The following is a 19,031-nucleotide window of genomic DNA, read 5'->3' on the forward strand; positions in this document are numbered from 1 at the left end:
CCAAACCCACCTGGAACATCCCAAACCCACCTGGAACATCCCAAACCCACCTGGAACACCCCAAACCCACCTGGAACACCCCAAACCCACCTGGACACGCTCCTGTGTCCCTGCCCTGGGTGGGCTGTGGGATATCCAGAGGGACCCCAACAATCCCGGGGTCTGGGCTCCTCGGGGTGTTCTGTGCCGAGGATCCCAACTGGGGCCATTCCAGGATTCCAGAGCAGGAATTCCAGGATTCAAACTCAACCCCCTGCTCTTCACTCCCAGGAATAATTCCCACACGGCCCAGCTGCATTTGGGATCCTCTCCCTTTTTTCCAAGGGATTTTCTCCCTTTTTTTCCATGGGATCCTCTCTCTTTTTTTCCACAGGATTTTCTCCTTTTTTTCCACAGGATTTTCTCCCTTTTTTCCACAGGATTTCTCCCTTTTTTCCAAGGGATTTTCTCCCTTTTTTTCCATGGGATCCTCTCTCTTTTTTTCCACAGGATTTTCTCCTTTTTTTCCACAGGATTTTCTCCCTTTTTTCCACAGGATTTCTCCCTTTTTTCCAAGGGATTTTCTCCCTTTTTTTCCATGGGATCCTCTCTCTTTTTTTCCACAGGATTTTCTCCTTTTTTTCCACAGGATTTTCTCCCTTTTTTCCACAAGATTTCTCCCTTTTTTCCACAAGATTTCTCCCTTTTTTCCACAGGATTTTCTCCTTTTTTCCACAAGTTTTTCTCCTTTTTTTCCACAGGATTTTCTCCCTTTTCCACAGGATTTTCTCCCTTTTTTCCACAGGATTTTCTCCCTTTTTCCACGGGATCCTCTCCTTTTTCCCCCCGCTCTCCCCATCCCACCCTCCACCCCCTGAAGACAAGAGCCAGCGGATTTTACCCCTTCAGGCCTTTATTTTGATAAAATTGGTCAAGCCCACATAAGGCAACGCACACACGGCTCCGCCCGCCCCCCGCCCGCCCCAACCGCCTCGGAAAATAAATAACACAAACCAAGAGAGGACTCCATGTAGTGTTTGGCTTTGCAGTATAGAAATTCCACACAATGATTCTGTTGTGTTGCTGTCGTTAATTATTTTTTTGTTTGTTTGTTTTGTTTTTAGGTTTTTTTTTTTCCCTGTTTAAAAAGGTAAAAATGATTTATAATACACAGTCAGAATGTCGTGGTGCCCGCATAGAAAACCGACATGCAATCCATGCCTACACTGCGCCGTATAAATAAGATGCAACTCAAAATACAAAGAACAGGAACACTACAAAGTTTAATTCTAAGAGGGAGGGAGGGGTTGTTTTTTTTTTTAGGGTTTTGGTTTTTTTTTTTTTTTCCTTTTTCCTGGTTGTTTTTTAAAAAGGACAGACACACGTAACAAAGGCTACCTGCGCTTTCACATTGCCATCACAGTGACGGGGGGGGCGTTGCTCCGAGGAATAAACGCGCTGGTTTTGGGGTTTCTCCCGAAAAAAAACAGCCAAGGTTGGGATCTGCGGGGAGAGGAGGGGCCTTCCTGCTTCCTTCGTGTCCAGAGGGGGTTCCAGGGTCTTTCCTTAGGGAACAGCTCAAGCCTGAATTGTTGTTTTGACAGAAATCTGAGGTTTTAGGACTGAGGGTTTGTGTTGGAGGGAAATTTAGGTGAATTCTTTTAGATAAACTCAGGGCAGCTTTTGCTCTTGGAATCACAGAATTGAGGTTGGGAAAGAGCCGCCGAAGCAGGGGTGGAAAAGAATCACTGAATTAAGGTTGGAAATGAACCTGAATCTAGTCTGGAACAGAATCATCAAATTGGGGCTGGAAAAGACCTCCAGGGAACCAGCAAAGCCAGCCTCCCCCTGAGCTGAGGCTCACCCAGGAGCGCTCGTGAAAGTGAATTCATCAAACAATGCGTGAAAGCTCCACGGAACCAACGAGTGAGTGCACAGCCCCTGCTGGAAACGCTTCCCCCTCTTGAAAATGGGGCAGAGCCCGGCCCCGGGGCTGTGTGTGTGTGTGGGGCACTGTGTGTGTGTTTGGGGCAGTGTGTGTGTATGGGGCTGTGTGTGTGTGTGTTGGGCACTGTGGGGGGCACTGTGTATGTGTGTGGGGGGGGGGGCACTGTGTGTGTGTGGGGCAGTGTGTGTGTGTGCAGGGCACTGTGTGTGCATGTGGGGCACTGTGTGTGTGTGGGGCAGTGTGTGTGTGTGCAGGGCACTGTGTGTGCATGTGGGGCACTGTGTGTGTGTGTGGGGCAGTGTGTGACACTGTGTACAGGTGGGGCAGTGTGTGTGTGTATGGGGCAGTGTGTGACACTGTGTGTACATGTGGGGCAGTGTGTGACACTGTGTGTACAGGTGGGGCAGTGTGTGGGGCACTGTGTGTGTATGGGGCAGTGTGTACATGTGGGGCACTGTGTGTGTGTATGGGGCAGTGTGTGACACTGTGCACATGTGGGGCAGTGTGTGTGCATGTGGGGCACTGTGTGTACATGTGGGGCAGTGTGTGTGACACTGTGTACATGTGGGGCAGTGTGTGACACTGTGTGTGTGTATGGGGCAGTGTGTGACACTGTGTACACGTGGGGCAGTGTGTGTGACACTGTGTACATGTGGGGCAGTGTGTGACACTGTGTACATGTGGGGCACTGTGTGACACTGTGTACATGTGGGGCACTGTGTGACACTGTGTACATGTGGGGCACTGTGTGTACATGTGGGGCAGTGTGTGTGTGTATGGGGCAGTGTGTGACACTGTGTACAGGTGTGACACTGTGCACAGGTGGGGCAGGACCCACACCCCTGTGTGGGTGCAGAACAGCCCTGCTCCCCACAGCTGCCCCAGTGCAGCAGCCGCAGCCGGGGCTGCGCCGAGGGTTCGTTCCTGCTGTGCCCCAGTGCAGCAGCGGGGCCCTGCGGCTCGGGCCCCTCTGCAGAGGGGAACACACGGAGGGAGGGCGGGACAGTCACCCCTGGAGACACCGCACGGCTTCACCCACACCAATCAACACCACCAATTAACGCTTCTCTCCTGCTCTTTGGGCTTTTTGCCCAGTGATGGTTTTCCCTCTCTGCACTGAAATGAGCACAGGCTTGCTCTGCTGGGAATAAAAGCAGATTATTTGTTCTGGGAGCGCTCGGGAGCCGCCCCACGCTTCTCTCTGGCTCTGCTTCCAGACCCGCCTGATGCCAGAGATGGGATTTGGAGGAGTGAGAGGGGCACCTGGAAGGTTCCCCCGGGGAAGGGAAAGGCGGGATCTGCTGGAATCCCTGGATCTCCGGGGGGATGAGAAGCAGCCCCTCCTGTCCCGCACGGAATTCCCAGCGGGACAATTCCCGCTGCCCAGGGATGAAACCCCTCTGGGCCGGAGGGTCCCAAACTGCGACAGCCACAATCCAAAGGGTGTCAGCTTGAAATTAAGGCCATTTTCAAGGTCTGCTTACAAGTCCAAGAAACAAAGAGCTCTTATTTACACACGGAGTTCAAAATGCGGCTCCCGTGAGGAATGCCAGCCCCGCAGTGACGGACGGGCACTGCCACATCCACGGGAGCCATTCCAGAGGGAGACAAACACGGAATTCCCACACGGGAAGAGTTTCAGGCTCACCCTGGACCTTCAGCAAAGGGCTCCGAGTCGCCTGGGCCCAAATTCCTCCTGTTTTTTTTTTTTCCAGGTTTCCTCCAGTTTGAGCTTTTATCTCCTCCTTAAACTGAAAAGTGTGAGGGATCTGAAACAAGCAGCCACCAGGAACGAACGTGTCCTACCCTGCCAAAAAAAAATAAATCCCAAAACATTCCCAAGAGATGCGGGGAAACCTCTGAAGGGCGTGGAGAAGGATCAAATGAAAATTAAAAAAAAAAAATAAAATAAAAATTAAAAAGACACAGGGAAACACCAAGAAAAAAAAAAGAAATTCCACATTTTTAGTGCAAATGGTCAAGAAATGGCACGGAAAGGTGAGGGGACAGCCCGGGATCGGGGAGATCCCGACCCTGCAGGAACCTCAGCACGGCAGGCCGGGATTTCTGGAAGCACACAGAAACTTGGTATAACTCATTAGCAGAGCAGTGAGAAGGCATTAATTGCAGGGGGGGCTCATTAATTGTGGGGAACTCCCGGCACAGGAGAAGTTTTGGGATTGGGAGTGCTGGGTTTCCAAATCCAGCTGGTGCAGGAGGCCGGGAAGGGCAGAATTCCCGCTGGGAACTGGGAACCGCTGGGATTTTAGGGAGTGGGATCCATGTGGCTGCTCGCCCTCGGGGGCTGCACTGTTAATTAGTTAATAAGATTCCAAATGCTGTTAATTCCTGATTAACTCCTGCCTTTCCTGTGCTGGGAGATGCTGTCCCCGTGCAGATCCCAGGGGAATGAGGATGTTCCAGCAGTGCCCTTTGAATCCATCCATTCCCAGAAATCTGGGAATCGCCATCGATCCCGCCGGAGTGAAACCCCCAATTCCCAGCCTGGGCAATCTACATGGGAATTATTTTTAATTTGCAGCACAGAACATGCACAAGGACCACCAGAAATAATCAATTCTCCATTTAATTAAACAGAATTTTGGAGGATTTGATCCTGGTCATTCTGGAGCAAGAGATTTTTTTTTTTCCCCCCGGGTGAATGAAGGAATTTTTAAGTTCCAACCACCCTATTTTTGCCTATTCCAAAGGAAAATATCTAAACTTGCCTTAGGCTTCCTTATTCCTGCTTAACATCTGTTTAAAATTCCAGTTAGTTTAAAAATACCTACATATATAATATATATAATATATTTCTGGAGTAAAACCACAAAAAAAAAAAATGTACTGTACAAATATTATGTAGAGTGCTTCCATTGGCTGTATGTAGTTGAGCTACTTTCCTAATATCCAAATATTTAAATAAAAAAAAAAAAAAAGACAACAACAATGACCAAAAATAAAATCATAAATAAGTAACAGAATAAGTAATGAATAAGAATAAAAAAATTAAAAAATCATGATTCTACTAGCCTGGCATTGCTATGGAAATGCCCTTCCTGTTGCCCAGGAATCTCTCACAAAGTAAAAATTAGGATTATGCAGGTTAGTCTCTATTTTTTTTTTAGCTGCTTTAAGATGTTCTGATCCTCTGTCTAATCAAGTAATGAATTATAGAACTTTCATGTGTGCTCAGAAATGCTCTCTATATATGTAGCCATATATAGAAATAGATATATATTACATATATATTTTTAAAAAACAAACAAAACAAAACAACAAAAAAAATAAACATAAAAAGCTTGGAAAAAAAAATAGTGTTTAAAGTGGATTTTTGGGATTGGTGGCCGGCGGCGGCTCCGCTTTGCCGGGATGGCTGGGGCAGGAGGGAGGGACAAGAGGTTGGGGACACACCTGGGGACAAGCACGGCACCTGGAGGGGTGACAGTGTCACGAAGCAGAGTCACAATTCCAGGGAAAGGTGGCAATGCAGGGATTCACTTCCCAATCCGGGAGAGAGGAGGGGGCTGGGCCCCTCCGGCGCCGGATTTCGGTGTTTGCCGGCATCTCCTGCCCTTCCCTCCTCATCCCGCAGCCCCTCTCTAGCGCAGGGACACGGGCAGGGCCCCGCCGAGCCTTGCTGGGGGAAATGGGGGCTCTGCAGAGGAAAAGGCCGATGGAAAACCGGGAAAAACCGGACAACTCCTTACTGCTGGACGGCAACGAGCGGCTCGGGGGTGACATCGCTGGGCGCCACGGGGACGGGGGCTCGGCAGCGCGGCAAGCTCAGAACAACAAGCTGTGGTTACTCATTGTACAGGGGGACACGGAGCAGCTGCTCCCTCCGGGACGGATCCTCCGGGACGGGACGGATCCTCCGGGACGGGATGGACCCTCTGGGATGGACCCTCCGGGATGGATCCCGCGGGAGATCCCGGCGGATCACAGCCGGTCCATCCGGAACGTGTCCTCTGTGGCGGGGTCGGTGAGGACCATGTCGGGGTCGTTGAGCATGTGCAGTCCATCCAAGGTCAAAGGGTCAATTTTGAGTTCATCCAGAGGGAACTGGGAATCCGTGTCGAAGCTGACGTCCCCCACGCCTGCCAAGGAGCTGGTCAGTTCTTTTGATAAGCTGGGGGGGGATTCTCCTGTCACTGCAGGGAACAGAACACACGGGGGTCAAACACGCAGGAAAACAGCTCCCAACATCCCTGGCAACGTTTATGGAGCTCTCAGATGAGGAACATCCACCTTCCTTCACATTTCGGGTTCCTCACAGCATCTCCAAACCACCACGCACAGCCCCAAATTCGTGTTGGGTCTAAGTCGAGCCTTTTCTCTCAGCTTGAGGAGGAATAACCTCAATTTCCACCATTCCTGGCTGCAGCCACAGCATCCCTGGGCAGGGATTGTTTCCAAAGCCCCACTGTGACCAGATTGGCCACCATATGTGACACTCCAAGCCTTTGCTGGCCAGCTTGGGCTGAGCAGAGGAAGGAGTTTGGCTCCCACAGCTTTTCCTCACTGCAGCAGAGGATCCAGGGAATTCAGGGGCAGGATAAATCCATAGGAAAACTGGTGCTCTACCTGTGTGCCGGGATCAGGTGAGCACTGGGACACACAGCTCAGGTGGAACAAAGCCCTCAACAATCCCCAAGAGAAACCCCAAGCTGGGATCATGGAATTGTGGAATATCCTGAGCTGGGAGGATCGGGAGGATCGTGGATGCAGCTCCTGGCCCTGCACAGACACCCCAAAATCCCAGCCTGTCCCAGAGTGTTGTCCAAACACTCCTGGAGCTCTGGCAGGGCTGGGGCCGGGGCCATGCCCTGAGGAGCCTGGGCAGAGTTCTCTGAGGGGCACAATTCCCTGATCTCCCTGGCACAGCCATTCCCTGGCTGCTGTCCCTGCTCCCAGAGCGGAGATTGGAGCTGCAGAACCCACCCAGTCCCCTCAGTCTCCTCTGCACTGCCCTCAGCTGCTCCTCAGACCTTTCCCCACCCTGTATCCCAACCACAGAGTCTCCTCAGACCTTTCCCCACCCTGTATCCCAACCACAGAGTCTCCTCAGACCTTTTCCTGCCCTGTATCCTGACTTTGGACACTCCAACACCTTTAGGTGCAGAACGACAGAGTCCCCTGAGTCTCTTCAGTCTCCTCAGTCCTTTTCCTGCCCCGTATCCCCATGAGGGACCCTGGCTCAGCCTCAGGTACAGAACCACAGAGTGTTCTCAGTCCCCCCAGTCCTTTCCCAGCCCGTATCCCCGTGAGGGACCCTGGCTCAGCCTCAGGTGCAGAACCACAGAGTCCCCCCAGTCCTTTCCCAGCCCGTATCCCGTGAGGGACCCTGGAGCAGCCTCAGGTACAGAACCACAGTGTTCTCAGTCCTTTCCCAGCCCGTATCCCGTGAGGGACCCTGGCTCAGCCCCGAGCGAGGCGCACTCACCTGTCAGGATGATGTTGGGGATGTTGCCGTGGCTGGAGTAGTTGAGCTGCTGCGTGTCCGGCAGGCTGCCGTGGCTGCCCGTCAGTCCCATCATGGCAGCCTGCGAGTAGTTGAGGGTGGAGCAGGGGCTGTAGAGGCTGTTGGAGCTGATGGCGTTCTCGATCATGTTGAACTGCTCCAGCTGCAGGAACACCGAGGACAGCGTTAATTCCCAACCCTCGGCAGAGACAGCGGGGACAAGGACACGGCTCCAGGACAGGACAAGAGACAGGCAAACAAATTCATCTTTCCTCGCTCAAAAAGGGGCTCTTTTTGAGATTCCCTGCCCAATTCGCAAGAGGGAGGCACAAACCAAACTGGGGAGAGGGGATTGGGAGAACAAAAGAAAAGGGAGGTTTTAAAGGAAAAGAAAGGGAATTCAGGCTCGCCCTGAGGTCTCTGCCCATCAGAATTCCCTCCAAGACACATCCCAGCTTTAAGCATTCCATAGTTTAATTAATCCATGCCCTGGTTGGCCAAACCAAGGAAGGCTCCAATTATTCCCAAATAAAACCAGCCATGGATTATTCCCAAATTCCTGTCACCACCTACAAGGGAATCCTCAATTGCAACTGGAAGGATTGCAATCCAAATTTCTCCAGCCAGAAATGTGGAAATATTTAATTATTTTAATTATTTCAACTATTTAATTGAAACATTTAATTATTTTAATTATTTTACTTATTTATTTAATTATTTTAATTTTTCAATGTATTTCCATGAAGTTTCATTTTTAAAATTTCGAGTATCTTAAATTTTGTCAGAATTATTTTTATTATTTTAAAAATTTTGGTTCACATTTCAAAATTTAATTTCAAAATTTTCCTTGATAAAATTTTCATTTTTAAATAACATTATTTAAAATTTTCTTTTTTCATTTTCATTTTTTAAAGCTGATTCTCATTATTTTAAAATATATTTTCATTATTTTTCCTTTTAAAAATGCATTTTCATTACTTCAAGATTTTTCAGTATTTTTCCTCTTTCAAATGTCATTTTTTTCCTTTTTTCTAGTTTTCTATTACTTAAAAAATTTCTTTTCATTATTTTTAAAATCTTCCATTATTTTAAAAACTCCTTTCCATTATTTTTCCCTTTTAGAGCTGACTTCCATTTTAAAATTCTCACTATTTTTCCTCTCCAAAACTTCCTTATTTTCCCTTTTTTTGAGCTGATTTTCACTGCTTTAACATTTCCTTTTCACTACTTCCCTTTTCCAAAGCTGCCTGGCATTACTGGAATTTTTATAAGCTTTGTGATTTGATTTTATTGATTTCACTGATTTTATTATTATTGAAATAATAATTATTATAATTATTATTATATTGAATTTATTATATTGATTTTATTATTATATTATTTATATGTTGATTTTATTATTATTTATGATTTTCATTATTTATTTATTATTTAGTTATACTTTATTGTATTATTTTATTTTATTTATCTTTTAAATCCATCTCCCATTTTTTTGGCCAAACACCTGCTTGGGATGAGGGGAGGACAAAGAGTGAGAGGGGAGGGGAAAACTAAACAAAACAAGAAACTGCTGAGTAACACAAACAAACAAAAAAAAACCAAAATAAAAAAAAAAAAAAAAAAAAAAGGAAAACTCTACATGGACAAAACGGGGACGGGACAGAAAATTAATCAGGAATTAATTGGAATTAATTTGATGTGGGAGAGGCCGAGGCAGGCCCGAGATGAATTTGCTCACCTGGTGGGAGAGGGCATTAGCCTGCCTAGCTGTCATCTGCTGCTCATAATAGGAGTCCCCAAAAACACTGCCCAGCATGGAAGAATGCTGAAAACAAAACAGAGGCTTTATGGTGCAAAATCCCCAACTCCTCCCACGGCTCTCCCGGCACCGGGAATTCCAGAGAAATCCGGGAATTCCGGAGAAATCGGCACGGAGCGGGCGGGAATCGCACGGGGCCCTCACGAGTCCTCTGAGGGCCCGGGGGATCCCTCAGGATCCACAGGATCCCACAGGGAGCAGGAGGGAATCCCACAGGGCCCAAGGGATCCCACAGGGCCTAGGAGATCCCACACGATCCACAGGGAGCAGGAGGGAATCCCACACGATCCACAGAGCCCGGGGGATCCCACAGGGCCCAGGGGATCCCACAGGGCCCAAGGGATCCCACAGGGCCCAGGAGATCCAAAAGGAGCAGGCAGGAATTCCTCCAGACCCAGAGGATCCCAGAGGGAATCCCTCTGGACCATGAAGATCCCACAGGATCCACAGGAACCCACAGGCCTCTCCCAGAGCAGGAACAAGACAGAAATCCGGGATTTAGGGACACGAGAAGTGCGATCCCCGCTTGTTTGGGGGTTTGGGGGAAGGAGCCCCACACTGAGGCGGGAGGAGCTGTTCTGGCTCTGCATCTGCAGCCCCCAGGGAGAAAATTCCTGGTTTAAAGGCATTCCATGGGAGCTGCAGAGCAGGAAAGGTCAGGGGGAACCTCAGTGAAGAATTCCAGGAGGAATTCCTCATCCTTCCTAATCACTGTCCGCTCCCTCAGTAATTCTCCATCATTTGTCAATTATTCTAAAGGTGACCAAGAATTTGAGGTCTGTGTTTTAATCCTGATAAAAAATTCCAGGTAAAAATCAGCGACTTCACTCCTGATTTAAATTTCCCAAATCCTGATATTCCCAGCTGAAAAAAACCCCAAACATTAAGTGACAAAGAGAACATCTATAAAATAGAATTTCCATGGAGGGGTTGTCTCAATCGTGGAAAACAAAATTCAGCTGCTGGTTTATCCACATGGCAAAAGCAGAAGGCTACAAATTTCCTCCTTAAAAACCTAAGCATGGGAAATTCAGGAAAAGCTTAGGAAGAGTCTGAACAGGCATGGATTTTAAATCCTCAAAAAAACCAGCTTGTATTAAAAAATAATTCAAAAAAACCACCTAAATTGCCCCTTCCATGAGGGAAAAGCACCAAGATATTCCTTAAAAAGCTCCCCACTTCCAGCCAGATCCCTGGGCTGTCACTTGATGGGGATGGTTTGGGATAAACGTGGATCCAGGGGGGAATTCCCAAGCCCAGACTCCGTGGCTGGAACTCCTCCAAAATCCTGTTTGATCCCAGAACTGCTCTGAGCCGGGATGGTTTGGATGCACTTGGAGATTTGGAGATTCGGGATTCACTTTCCAGCCAGACCACCCAACAATCCCTGCTCCACGTGCAGCCAAAACTGGGAAAGGGCTGGAACTGGAGCCGCTTTTCCAATTTATCACCTGGTCATCAACACTCTGCTGGATCCCGGGAAAAAGGGATCAAACACCACAAGGGATCAAACACCACAAGAGCCACTGATGGGTACTGGTAAGAGAAAAGCAAAGCACCACTTAAAGCAATTGAAAGAAAAATTTGGGGGTTTAAAACCAACCTAAATCCAGTCCAACTGATGGTTTATAACCATTTCCAAGGAAAATCTGAATTTTGGGATGGCACAGGCTTGACAGGAAGCAGCACTAAAATCCAATGGCTGCTTGAGGGTTCCAAAGAGGATCAAGGTATTTTGTGCCTTTAACTCCTGTGGTTTCATTCCACAGATTGGGAATTAAAGGACAATTCCCAAAATGAGGACGATCCCTAAAATCTTTATGTTTCACCAAGCACTGTTCCCATCCCAAAAAACTTTGTGGAACGTGAGAAATAATCAACAGGAGAGCAGAATGTGCTCGTGCAAGTCCAGGTCAGAGCTTCCTACCCCAAGCCAGCCTGGGTTTGCCCCTCCTGTGTGCTGGTTCCTACAGCTGCAAACATGGAAATTCCCCAAGGAAACCCAAAATTCCCACTGGAAATGTCATTCCTTCGACACTTCAGAGCCTCAGAATAATTTATCAACAACCCCAGGAACAACACTGTGCAAACACCACCTCCAGAACCGCTGGAGAGTCAGCAGAGCATCTTGTGGGGTTCACGGAGCGACTGTGAGGAAAAAGCAGCCCCAAAGCACCAATCCCTGTCTGGGATGATCCATCTAAAAATACCTACCAGGTTCTCCAGGTCAGAGGCACTAGAGCAGGGATGTTTGTGTGTGACTGGAATGAGGGGTGAGAGCAGGGCAGCAGTGGGGTGGAAGCCATGCAAACACAGAGCTGTGGGGGTCAGGCAGAGCTCTCCCATCGCTGCGGGGACTGGGAGCACTGGTGGGACTGGGACACACACACACACACACACACACACACGGCTGGGACACGGGAGCAGAGGGGCTGGGAGAAGTGGGAGCATGGAGAAGAACCTGTGCTGGATGTGGGACACGAATCAAAGCCTGGGTTTGTGGTTTAGGGAACGTCCTGTGGCACTCTGAGGATGAAAACCCAAATCTGCGGGAGGAAGAGGAGCACGTGGAGATCACTGCACACACTCACCAGTGCCAGGCTGCTCCACGATGGAATATTCTGCTCTTGGAAGGGATCTGCCCTCACTCTGGGCAGATTAAGGGATTCTGCTGCCTGGAGCTGCCCCATCTTCACGACCAACCCCAATTTCCCCTCCAAACTGGTTTTAATTCCCCCCCTTGTTTCATGTTCGTGACCACCACCAGCTTTTGGTGGGGGCACCGAATCCACCACAGTTTTAGTTTAGTAAAACTAAGGAATTCTGTAAAACTAAGGAATTCTGTGGGTATTTAAGGGGTCCAAACTACAGAGAACAGAATCAATAAATCCTCTGCCTTCCACTCAAGAGTTGTGTTGTCCCTGCCAAACAGAGCAAAACCTGAGGAGGTTTTTACAGGATAAAGCCATCAGGAAAAATCACATCCCAGTGTGTGCTCTGCCCCTTGGGACTGACCAGTGGGGACAAAACCAAGCCAGAGTGACTGAGAAATCAAAGGGGAAAAAAATCAACATCAACCCCAGAACTGGACGTGCTGCCCAGTGAGAGCTGAGAGTTTGCAGCATGCTCTGCTCTAGGGGACAGTGCTGGATTTTGGAGGCACACAGAGCACAGCAGAACTCACAGGAGCAGGCAGGAGAGAGAGAGAGGTTAAGAAGCAATTAAGCCAGGGTTAAGGAAACGCAGACAATTCCTGCCACTCGGATCCAGGGCTGAGCTTACCATGACCTGGCTAATGAAGGAGACCTGCAGCTTCTGCCTGGCAACCATGAAGGGGCAGCACTTATTTAGAAAGGATCCTCCTTACAGCCTTCAACGTTCAGTGATGAAACAGAAAATGGATTTTCAGACTCTTGTGATGCTCTGGAAGAATTCCCTGCATTTCTTTTCTCCAGGTGGGATTCTCCAGAGCAGCCAGCTGAGGCTCTTTCAGCAGCATCAGGCACTGAAAATGCACTTTCGAACACTGGGGAACCCTCAAATTTTGCCTGTTTTTAATCTCTTGCTGCTGGCAGGAAAAAATCCCCCTTCAGAGGATCACACACTCTCCCAAGTTGTGATTTCCATCCAGGACATGTGGATGTGTGAGGAGATACAGGCAGAGCAAGGAAAAGCAGCTGGCATGCAAGGGAGTGTGCTGGGATCCCATTCCCTGCCAGCCACAAGCTGCTCATTTTAAGAGCATTTTCTCCGGTGTTTTCTCTCACTGGGTATGTTCTCACATAAAAAAGGTCCTGATCTAAATCAGTTTGGGATGTTTAGTGTCATTTTTTTAGTGCTCCAGGAGTTTCCCTGCTGCAGGAGGCACTGAAAATTCCCCTTTTCTTGCCCTCCCAACCTCACACCCATCAGCTCCCCTGGGATCCTGGGAACCGAAAGGTTCTGCCCCCCAAACAAACAGCAGCCTAGTGTCCAAGCAGCAGGCTGACCCTGCCATTCTCTGCTCACTAAAAAAGGCAATTCAGCAGCTCCTGGCACGCTGTGGGAGCGGGGATGGAGGGCGGCCGAGATGGGACGTCGGTGACGCATGAGGCACACACGGGAGTCACAGTGAGACAGCTATGGGGCAGTGATGGAGAAATCCAGCTCGAAACACACACGAGAAGCAAGGCCTGTGGAAGCACAGAGTCCCTTACTTGAGGGGAGCTGCCAGGAGAGAAGCCTTGATTGGAGACAGGAGAGGTGGGAGACTGGTTGGCTGGGGAGCCAGCATTACTGCGGTACTGCTGGAGTGAGGCCTACAGAACAACACAGAATTAAACACCGTGCCATTGAGGGAGCCTTGCAAAATACACATTTCTGGAGTGATGGAGCTGGGAGAAACCATCCTCTTCAGTTTCTCTGTGGGAAGACAGGATTATGTGAATGAGGTCCCCCCAGACAGGGAGCCCCAGGGCAGGGACAGGCACAGCTGGGAGCGTTTCCTGCCTGTTTTCACTTATGCTCGGTTCAAAATATATTAAAAAAAAAAATAAAAATCAGGTCAGCCAAGGATTTAGGGCAAAGAAGTCTTGGAAGCTGGGAATAATTCAAAAAGAATGTCATTCAGGCTTCAGCTGCAGTGCCAGCCCCACGTCTGTGCTCGCTGGGGTCCTGCTCTGCCTCCAGCTGTGGTATCAGCACGGCTCAGGTGACGACACCTGAAGGATAAACCTGGGCTCCAAACCTGTCCCCACACAGCCCCAAACTCCACTGCACCCCCAGGCAATTCACACTGCCTTCTGCAGGCTTGTAGCTGGGATTTTTATACTTTTCTCAGGTGTCTTGAGAAGTCATTTTCAAAGATTTAATTTATTTTTTTTTTTCTATCATAAAGAACCCTGGTTTGGAACATATTAATAATATTAATGGTATTTAAATAATGCTGCACTAATTAACATAAAGAGTAGCCCAGCTCTTCTCATTTTACTTCCATTAAAAATTAAGGGATGATTGAGGAGAACCTGCAATCCAGTGAATTTAATCAGATTCGCAGCAATTTTGGACCCCAAATTCTGTAAATCCCAAGAAAATTTCCCTTTTTGCTCTGCATTGCCACTTAGAACCTGTCAGCAGCCACCCAAACTATAAATAAATTTCAATTCTACTTTACAAAACCTGTGTAGAAGTTGCCAGCGAGGCTGTGACAGCTCCAAAGGCTTTTTGATAAAGTGGCTTTAAATCTGTTTATTTAGGAATTACTTGAGTTGCTTTAGAAGATAAGCACAGCAGCCTAAAAGTTCAGGTCATAAAGAGGTTTAGGATGAGGAAAGCAACACAGAAAGCAAAGGATGAGATCAGAATTGTCTGTACTGGTGCTACATGAGGATTAGAATCAAAACAGGGACACATTTTGAGAGGGGTGGGATTCTTTCCACTGCTGGATTGTCCTTCCCTTTTCCCCTTCCCATCCTGGAAAGGAAGCAGGTGCTCTCTCAAGGAGCACCAATTGTTAAAAATTTCATCCACAACCAAGAGCAGATGGATAGAATTGATTTGTTCTCGTTGCCAAAGCCGTTCCTGCCACTACAGCACTGCCAGGACACCACGGGTGGGACACCCAGGACCCTCCAGGGCCAGGGGGAGCTGGGACTTCCCTTCTTTCCTGGCCTGTGACTGCTGATTTGGGATTTTCAGCTGCTGAGACACAACATTTCCTAACAGGCCACCTTAAAACAAGCAGGAAAAGGGATCTGTCCATAAATCCTTGCTCCAATTCTTCTGGCCACTGGAGGCAGCCACAAATCCCATTTTGGAATACATGCTCTAAAACTCCTTGAAATAGAAGGGTTCTAAGTAGTGAAACTGCAGAAAATACCTGGTTCTCGACAACTTTTGGAAAATAAATTTCCCAGATTTTATTGGAAAATGGTTGTTGTAGTTGGACTCTCCCTCAAGGCTCTGGGAGTTGCCCCAGCCTGTATCATGATGTGCTGAGGGGACACTGAACCCCCTGAAAATCTCCCAGTAAATGCTGATAGATTTAAGCTGGAACAAAACTTAACACAGATTTTTCCTCTAGAAAACATTTAAAGGTGCATTCAACCAAACCTATTTTTAAGTTCACTTCAGCCTCCCTCTAAAGGCTCCCGTGATGGCGGGGACGTCCCAGCCCATTTCCCAGTGCATTCCCAGCTTTTCCCGAGGAAATCCCTTCCCAAACTCACCGAGTTGATGTCTATTCCCATGGAGGGCTGGCTCTGGCTCCCTGGAGGTGACTGGGGGATGGTGGAAGGTACCGTGACGGACAGAGGGGGCAGCTGGGGGCCCCTCTGCAGCCCCGAGCTCTGCAGCAGAGGGGGGGTCTGGGGCAGGGAGCTGGCCACCGGCGCCTGCTGCTGCTGCTGGGAGCTGGTCTGGGTGAAAAAGGGGTACGGGGGGAGCTGCTGCTCCAGGGACAGTGCATCCATAGCCACGGCCTGCGGGAGATGGAGAGGGATCAGCCATGCTGGCAGGGGATTCCTCATCAGTCACACCGAGAAAATGGAGTTTGTGCTGTAAAAACCACACCTGAAGGCTCAGAGAGTCAAGAAGCTGCTCTGAGATGTTCCTGCCCCTGGCAGGGGTGGGTTGGATGAGGTTTAAGGTTCACTCCAACCCAAACCATCCTGTGTAAACCAATACTTTGAAAGCCCAGTTGAATCTCAAGGTCAGAAATCACCAACCTGGGCAGTCACAGAGCCACAATAAAATCAATTAAAAAAGTTAATTGAGCTTCTCTCACAAATTAGAGTAATGATTTTCAAATTTCACAGCTCCTTTTGGGACAACATTAAAAAGAAAGTGGTCTAAGAGATGTTTTTTATCACAGTTTTAGAAAAGAGCAAGTAAAATCTGTCCCCTCTACAAACCTCTCCTGTTTGAAGTCTCTGAATTAAGGAACACCTTTAAAGGAGGAAATTACAGAACAAGAGATGAAATTCATGGGATCATGGAATGGTTTGGGTTGGAAAGGACCCCAAAGCTCATCTTGTCCCATGGACAGGGACACCTTTTACTATCCCAGTCCAGCCCAAGCTGGCCTTGGACACTTGCAGGGACGGGGAAGCCACAGCTGCTCTGGGAATTCCATCCCCACCCTCCCAGGGAGGAACTTCCCAATATCCCTGCAGCTCTTTGAGCCAAACTTCCAGCCTAAGCCGATTCAAACAATGAAGCTGGGATCAGAAAACTGGGAATTCCCCCCAGAATTCCTACCTGAGTGATGGGTGAGAGCGGGGACAGCGTGGGGGACATTTGCTGGGACTGAGGTCGCCGCGAGTCCGCTCCCAAGGACAGGGGGCTGACACTGGGCTGGCGGTGCTGGGACGGGGCCGGCGTCGTCGTCATCCCTGCTGGGAATAACAAACCACCCTCAGCAGGGACACAGCAAGATTTGTGACATTTATGTGACAAATTTGTGACATTTGTACCCAAAATAATTCCCTAAACCGGGGGAAAAAAGAGCGGCCCGAGCGGACAGCACCGGATGCGCCTCGGCCGATGGGGCGGGAGCTCGTTAGGGGATTTGTAATTAATTTTGTCAGGTTGAAGAGCATCAGGATGAGAGGAAGAGCCCTGTGGGTTGTCCTGGCTCAAGGCCAGGTTGGTGGCCAGGTTGGTGGCCAGGAGGAGGAGTTGGAAGAGGCAGAGCAGCCTCAGCAGCTCCACAGGCACCGTGCTCGCACACCTGCACTCGCCGAGCCCAGGAAAAGCAGGTTCTGCTCTGTTTGTCTGGGCTCACGCTCTGGGAATGAGATAACAGATCCTGGAACCAGGCTTATCACAGGGCACTGCAGGGATTGTAAAAGCAAACACCTCTTAAATGGAAAAAGCAGAACTGGTTACGCAGGAAGAGCCCCATTTTTAATGGCACACCGGGGCAGGAAATGTCCACCACACTCCCAAGAGCCACGACCCAGCAGGGAGGCGAGCACAAACAACCCAAATATTATCATTTTGTTCAGATCAAGCCAAAAATCTGGGAGTTCACAACCTCCCCTCTTTCCTGCTTCACCCCAGAGGAACCCAGTCACCCTGGGAAGGGATGTGAGGCCGAGCCAGCACGAGCTGTTGCCCGGAGCTGCCAGAGAGCAGCAATTGGCAGGAGCCCGGAGCTCTTGGCTCCTGGCAGAGGCTCAGGGCTTGTGGGCAAGCTGCCAGCGAGCCAGGAAAGCCAGGCTGCCAAGGAGGCAGCAGGACAAGGGGCTCAGGCCAGGCAGGCTCCCTGGCACTGCTGCCCTGCCCAGCTCCCCTCCCCGGGCGCTGGGATGCTCCTCAGCAGGACCAGGAGCACTCAGGGAGGGCTGAGAGGCGAGGAAAGTTTGGGGAAATTGGTTTGAAAAGCACCAAAAGCTGAGTGGAGCCTTTGAGCAGCGAGGAAAGTTTGGGAAAATTGGTTTGAAAAGCACCAAAAGCTGAGTGGAGCCTTTGAGCAGCGAGGAAAGTTTGGGGAAATTGGTTTGAAAAGCACCAAAAGCTGAGTGGAGCCTTTGAGCAGTGAGGAAAGTTTGGGGAAATTGGTTTGAAAAGCATCAAAAGCTGAGTGGGGCAATGGATAAAGTGTGGGGTTGTGTCCAGAGAGAAGCTGGAACAAAATCAGGGAGTAAATCTGGAATTTGTTCTGTCTTTGGGAGATCAGGGAATGTTTTCAAAGCAGTTTCAGACCCACTAGGTTGGATCTGTATCATTTAATTTGCTTATTACAGGGAAAAAAATGTGGGGTGGCTTAAATCCTAATTTCTAAACCCATCCCTGAAACCCTGGAGACCAAAAAACTCTTCCAAGGTTTTAATTTAACTTTAAATTTAACTTTAAATTTAACTTTAAATGGTTAAATCCTTTTTTTGCTTCCCAAACTCACCTGCTCAGCCACAACCTGATTACAGTCATTTCCTTTTCCCAACCCAGGAGAAGTGGGAAAGGGAATCCTGCCCAGCACAGGAAATATATTTGTATTTTTGGATACAACTTGTCATTTCTATTCTAGGAATCAACAGACTTGCAACTGTCACTGATAATAAATTTAAAAAAAAACCAAAATCAACTCTCTTCATAATTGAGTATCAGCAAAATCACTTTAAAAATAGCAATTAATAATTAAAATATTAATCAATAGTAGACTACAAAAGGATCCTCACATGAAAAAAAAAATAATTCTGTTCTAAAGGAATGGAAATGAAAGGGCTGCTGGAAATATTCCCATAACACAAGGGATGCTGGGGTTCAGCACGAGGAATTCCAAGAGAGAAGAAAGAGGAAAACATTCATAAATAAATAAACAAACAAACAGAAACAGTAAAAAATAAACATAAGAAAAGATCCCAAAACAAATCCTCCAAAAAAAGCATCAAGAACACGAGACAGAGGTGCTGTAACTAAACACAAATTTTCTATTTTTTGGAGAAAAAGCTCCTGTAATTTAATACAAATTCTCCATTTTTTGGAGACAGAGGTCCTGTAACTAAATATAAATTCCCCATTTTTTTTTTTTGAGAAAAAGGTGCTGGAACTAAATCCAAATTGCCCATTTTTTGCAGACAGGGATCTTGTAATTAAATATAAATTCCCCATTTTCTGCAGACAGGGATCCTGTAATTAAATATAAATTCCCCATTTTCTGCAGACAGGGATCCTGTAATTAAATATAAATTCCCCATTTTCTGCAGACAGGGATCCTGTAACTAAATCCAAATTTCCCATTTTCTGCAGACAGGGATCCTGCAATTTAACCCAAATTTCCCATTTTCTGCAGACAGGGATCCTGTAATCAAATATAAACTCCCCATTTTCTGCAGACAGGG

At 48.2% G+C, this 19,031-nt stretch overlaps 1 protein-coding gene and 2 long non-coding RNA genes across 15 annotated transcripts in view; 2 read left to right on the forward strand and 1 right to left on the reverse strand.

Moving 5' to 3' along the window:
• Positions 1–998: 998 nt before the first annotated feature.
• Positions 999–19,031, reverse strand: part of CRTC1 (CREB regulated transcription coactivator 1) — a 44,953-nt gene continuing 26,920 nt past the window's right edge. For 3 of the 13 annotated variants that reach the window (XM_086862504.1, XM_086862502.1, XM_086862512.1), the window contains 6 exons: positions 16,447–16,580; positions 15,417–15,668; positions 13,407–13,508; positions 9,130–9,216; positions 7,374–7,554; positions 4,497–6,081 (listed from right to left, as the gene is read on the reverse strand). In XM_086862504.1, the coding sequence (XP_086718630.1) occupies positions 5,870–6,081; positions 7,374–7,554; positions 9,130–9,216; positions 13,407–13,508; positions 15,417–15,668; positions 16,447–16,580 (968 nt within the window). In that variant the 3' untranslated portion in view covers positions 4,497–5,869. Of the gene's footprint in view, positions 2,090–2,148; positions 3,735–4,496; positions 6,082–7,373; positions 7,555–9,129; positions 9,217–13,406; positions 13,509–15,416; positions 15,669–16,446; positions 16,584–19,031 lie in introns of those variants that run through there. The other 10 variants (XM_086862503.1, XM_086862501.1, XM_086862511.1 and 7 more) reach the window with 7 other exon arrangements.
• Positions 1,084–4,712, forward strand: LOC147649366 (uncharacterized). Its single transcript, XR_015279130.1, has 3 exons — positions 1,084–2,109; positions 2,167–2,675; positions 2,732–4,712. It is a non-coding gene; the product is annotated as an uncharacterized LOC147649366 (long non-coding RNA).
• On the forward strand, positions 9,113–13,018 carry LOC147649367 (uncharacterized). The gene is made up of 2 exons (XR_015279131.1): positions 9,113–11,436; positions 11,719–13,018. It is a non-coding gene; the product is annotated as an uncharacterized LOC147649367 (long non-coding RNA).

The sequence above is a fragment of the Cyanistes caeruleus genome, chromosome 25, assembly GCF_971803275.1.
Source record: "Cyanistes caeruleus chromosome 25, bCyaCae1.hap1.1, whole genome shotgun sequence".
NCBI classification, from domain to species: domain Eukaryota; kingdom Metazoa; phylum Chordata; class Aves; order Passeriformes; family Paridae; genus Cyanistes; species Cyanistes caeruleus.